The sequence below is a fragment of the Pleurodeles waltl genome, chromosome 8 (genome assembly GCF_031143425.1).
Source record: "Pleurodeles waltl isolate 20211129_DDA chromosome 8, aPleWal1.hap1.20221129, whole genome shotgun sequence".
Lineage (NCBI taxonomy): Eukaryota > Metazoa > Chordata > Amphibia > Caudata > Salamandridae > Pleurodeles > Pleurodeles waltl.
The window spans coordinates 849,660,580-849,665,011 of NC_090447.1; the positions used below are offsets into that span (position 1 = coordinate 849,660,580).

The 4,432-nt window shown below is 44.4% G+C and overlaps 1 protein-coding gene across 1 annotated transcript; it reads left to right on the forward strand.

The window, feature by feature from the left end:
• The first annotated feature begins 3,046 nt into the window (after positions 1-3,046).
• Positions 3,047-3,883, forward strand: LOC138249563 (uncharacterized protein F54H12.2-like). The gene has a single exon (XM_069203509.1). The coding sequence runs from the start codon at positions 3,047-3,049 to the stop codon at positions 3,881-3,883; it is 837 nt and encodes a 278-aa protein (XP_069059610.1).
• The last annotated feature ends 549 nt before the right edge of the window (positions 3,884-4,432 follow it).

The following is a 4,432-nucleotide window of genomic DNA, read 5'->3' on the forward strand; positions in this document are numbered from 1 at the left end:
AGCGGATAAATACTGGAGCATGGCCCAAGACAGGGCGCATGAGTTAAGACTTTCACCACTGACCGGGCTACACCGTGCTTTGGAACTCCTGACTGAAGATTATTTTACAAATAAAGGTCCTGCATTGTCCGACCTAGAACTGTATGAACTGTTTAATGCTGTAAGTATCCTGAGAGGCCAGAGACATAGGCGAGGGGAGCGCAAAGTTATGTCTAGAGCTTTTCAGTGTATTGCTATAAAAATATCAAAGCTTGTGACGCTGAGACCTATTAAAAGGAACTGCTCTGAGTAATATGTGTGACATGTATCGCACTATGTATACGTCATCAAAAGGCCTCAAGGTGTCCAGCAGCGGCAACCGCTATAAGCTATGTACCGCGAAATGTCAAGTACACAATGTTTATGTAGTGCTAACCCACTTTTATTTATAGTTTTTTTATGTTTAAGAAAATTACCTTACACAAAACAAATGTCTTTCATTTCTTGGTTGCGGGGTGTGACAGCATGACGGGGTCTGCTTTAAGGAAGCTTTATTACAAAACACAAGGGGTTGGAAGCTTCGCAGGTTCCGAAGCTCTATTTAGAAGGGCTTGAGTTGAAAATGAATCTGTAAACCGATCAAGGGTGAAGACTTGGTTAGCCGGGGAAGAGGCGTATGCCCTCCACAAACCGGCCCGGAGACATTTTAAGAGGAGCGCCACAGTTGTTAGCGCGCAGCTAGATTATCAGTGGCAGGTGGACATAATCAGTCTTCAAGATCTAGCAAAACATAACATATATATTAACAGTCATAGATATATTGTCCACGTACGCCTATGCAGAGGCGTTAAACGATGAAAGTGGTACCAGCATAACCGCCGCCTTTAAAGACATCTTCGCTAGAGGTCGAGTACCTCAAACACTACAAACAGATGGTGGAAAGCAATTTTTAAACAAACCTTTTCAGAAATTATTAAAGCAGCACGCTGTTCAGCATTTTGTAACGCACACCGAGGTAAAAGCGGCGGTTGTAGAGCGTTTTAACAGAACTTTAAAATCAAAGATGTAGCGATATTTCACAGCCAACTATACCTACAGATACGTGGATGTTCTACAGGCTTTTATAGATGTTTATAATGCCAGTTACCATAGGACCATGAAAATGTCTCCCGTGGCGGTAACAGTGGGTAATTCGTTAAAAGTGTGGAGAACTGTGTACGGGAGTTGTCTTGAGGCGAAGGGCAAACCGGCTTTAAAAGAAGGGGATCATGTGCGGGTTTCAAAGTTGAAGGGCGTCTTCACCAAGGGCTACCAACAGACCTTTACTGATAAGATATTCATAGTGGAAAGTGCAGAGCTTAAAGACGAGGTATATATTTACAAGTTGAAGGACTACGACGGGGAAAGTGTAACGGGTGTCTTTTACAACAAAGCGTTACAAAAGGTGCCCTACGATCCGAACAGTGTGTACAGGGTTGAAAAGGTTCTGAAAAGGAAAGGCAGCAGAACTATGAGACAAGCACTGGTCAAATGGCGGGGGTGGCCTGAGAAATTTAACAGTTGGGTTTTGGCCAGCTCGCTTCACGGTGTGTGAGGTAGGGTTGTAAGCGCAGAGATGGAGACCTCACCTTTTTATATTACACTACCGTCCAATGCCTCGAAGGACATGTTCCCCGACAATCAGATTTCTAATTATACGGTGAAACTGGCTAAACCGGTGGACCTGAAAGGGTCCTGGGAGGTGGCCCTAACGGAGATACAGTACCCTAGAACATGGAATACATTTACACGGGCATGAGGCAAAATTTCATATAAAGTGCTCTCAGGACTTCTTGAGCTTCCATGTGAGTTTCCCATACGGGTATTACACCACCGTAGTGGGGGTGGTCGATGCCATCAACAAAGCCATAGCCGCCGTTGAAGAGTATGCAAATATACAGCTGGTGTCGGATAATGTTAGAAGAAAAGTATTTCTTAAAGCCCCTGAACTCGATACCAGGTTTACCTGTACCGGTAAATTACAAAGGGTTTTAGGGACCGTACAACATGTGAAAAGACAGCTGGATCCAGACCCTACGTGCCCCGACAGGGGATAGTTATTTGCTGTTGTTGAGATAGATCCCTGGTGAAGGTGCGAAAATAACACAATGGTTAATATACAACATCACAAATGCGACTATGTGGCAATTTCCCGAAAACTTTTGACACTATAACCATCCTGATCTATGATGATAGTCAGAACCGGTGGCCTTTAAATATGGGAAAGTTACTGTTAAGCTTCATTTAAGACCGCTGCGCAACGGTGACTATTAGTTAGTAGCGAAGGTCATTATGAAAACTTACGGTGATTTGTACAGGCACTATTATGGAGTTCAGGCCGGTTATGGAGGCCCGCCGCCCTACTTTCAAGGGGCCCCCAGATTGCAGGGCTTCTTTTGGAGTTTGTTTAGAAGAGCCATGCCATTTTTGAGAAGAGGATACGAAACCTCACGTTAAAGCGGCTGCTACGAACATTGCCCATCACGCCGTGGGCTCTGTAACATCGGCTGTTGCCGAGCGCATTAACAAACATCCCCAGGAAGGAGCTGGGTTGTTGTACAAGGCATGTGACGGTGTTAAAAGGAAGCAAAGGGCTTCGAGGTGTAGGGGCCCGCCAATGCCCTATAAAAAAATGGAGGACTTCCTCAAAAGGCCCACACAAAAGAAGAGTCGTAAGACAGAAGAGATCTTCCAAGAAGAAGAGAACACACTCTAGTGCGGATATTTTTTAAATCAGCTATCATGGCCTTTGTACACTGTGCCTTGGGTGAATGCGCCAAATCTGAGCTAGATTTGTTTTCTCTTAAACCCACACAGACCAGCACCAAGAACAGTTTTTTCATGGAAGTATCGCCTCTAGCTGCTTTGACGCCTCTGGCGCCAATGGAGTTTTATGTGTCGGGGTCCACGCATATGTGTTTGGATCTCAACAACACTGTGCCACACCTCGTCTGCAAAATAACCAAAGCGAATGGTGCCAACATCGAGGCGGATGCTACAGTGGTGACTCGTCATGCAGAGTGATAACATGTACGCCTACAGGGCCTGCTTCGAGAGTATTCTAAATTACAGTCGTGAAGCCCTGGACACAAAGCTTTCTGCGGGACTTTTCTACAAAGATGCTGAAGCACAAATTGAGGGCACGCCGTTGGACGGTGGCAACAATGGTTTTAAAAAAAGAGCCAGCTTCGATGCCAGCAGTAGGCAGTTTGACCTCCTGGGGCGCATACATTCAGACCTTTTCTTCCAAGATAAGCTTATAGTCAAAGGTATAGATCTTAAGGTCAAACTCAACCGCAAAAAGGACGCGTTCTGTCTCATCAGCGGCGATGCAGAGCAGTTTAAACTTGTTATATTGTCCGCGAGCCTGTTTGTAAAGAGAGTGAAAGTGTCACCGAGCAGCAGACTGGCCCATGCTGAAGCTTTACAACTATTGATCGCCAAGTACGCCATTGAAAGAGTGGCTCTGAAGCTATTCAGCATGCCAGCCAGTACTAGATTAAGGCAGCAGCAGAATCTATTTCTGGGGCAACTACCGAAACTCATCATCATAGGGTTTGTGGATAATACAGCTTTTAGCGGACTCTATACCTTTAACCCTTTCAACTTCAAACACTATGACATCAACTACGCTGCTTTGGTCCACGAGGGAACTGTTATCCCCGCAAAACCGTACACTCCGAGTTTTGGAATAGCCAATTTTGTCAGAGAATATCTTGGTCTGGTCTCATTAACAGGGAAACATCTGCGAGACTCAGGAGTTGTTGTTTCAAGAGAGTGGTATAGGGCCGGCTACACGTTGTTTGTGTTTGACCTGACTCCGGACATGGAAGACGGTGACCACTACAACTTAATGAAAAACTGAAATCTAAAAGCTGAAATACGCTTTACACAGGCGTGGCTACCAACATGAATATGGTTGTATTTTTGGTATACAATAGCGTTATCCAGGTCAATGCTTATGTTTGACTATCATTAACAGATTGTAAAATGGACACTGCGGAGATATGTGACTTCTTAAGTAGACATAAATACGCTAAGAAATACTTTTTAGGTGTATTTTCTAGTGATGGGCTACCTGAACAGATAGGCCCAAAAAGACCCCACACCCTAGTCCTTAACACCGACCCGCATTGCAAGGGTGGTACACATTGGGTAGCCATGTTTCTGGATGTAGACAAGGTTATAGTGTTTGACAGTTTAGCGGAGTTCCCCGAATATAACATTTATACAAAACCGTTATTCAAATATGTAAAAAAAGCATTGCCCGTGGTTGAGTATAACAAGCTGCGTGTACAGGATTCTCTAGCCATCACATGTGGGGAACATTGTATATATTTTATTAGTAAAATGTCTGAGCCTATGACGTTTAGGAATGTTTTAAATCTGCATTCCGCCGATCTAGTAAACAACA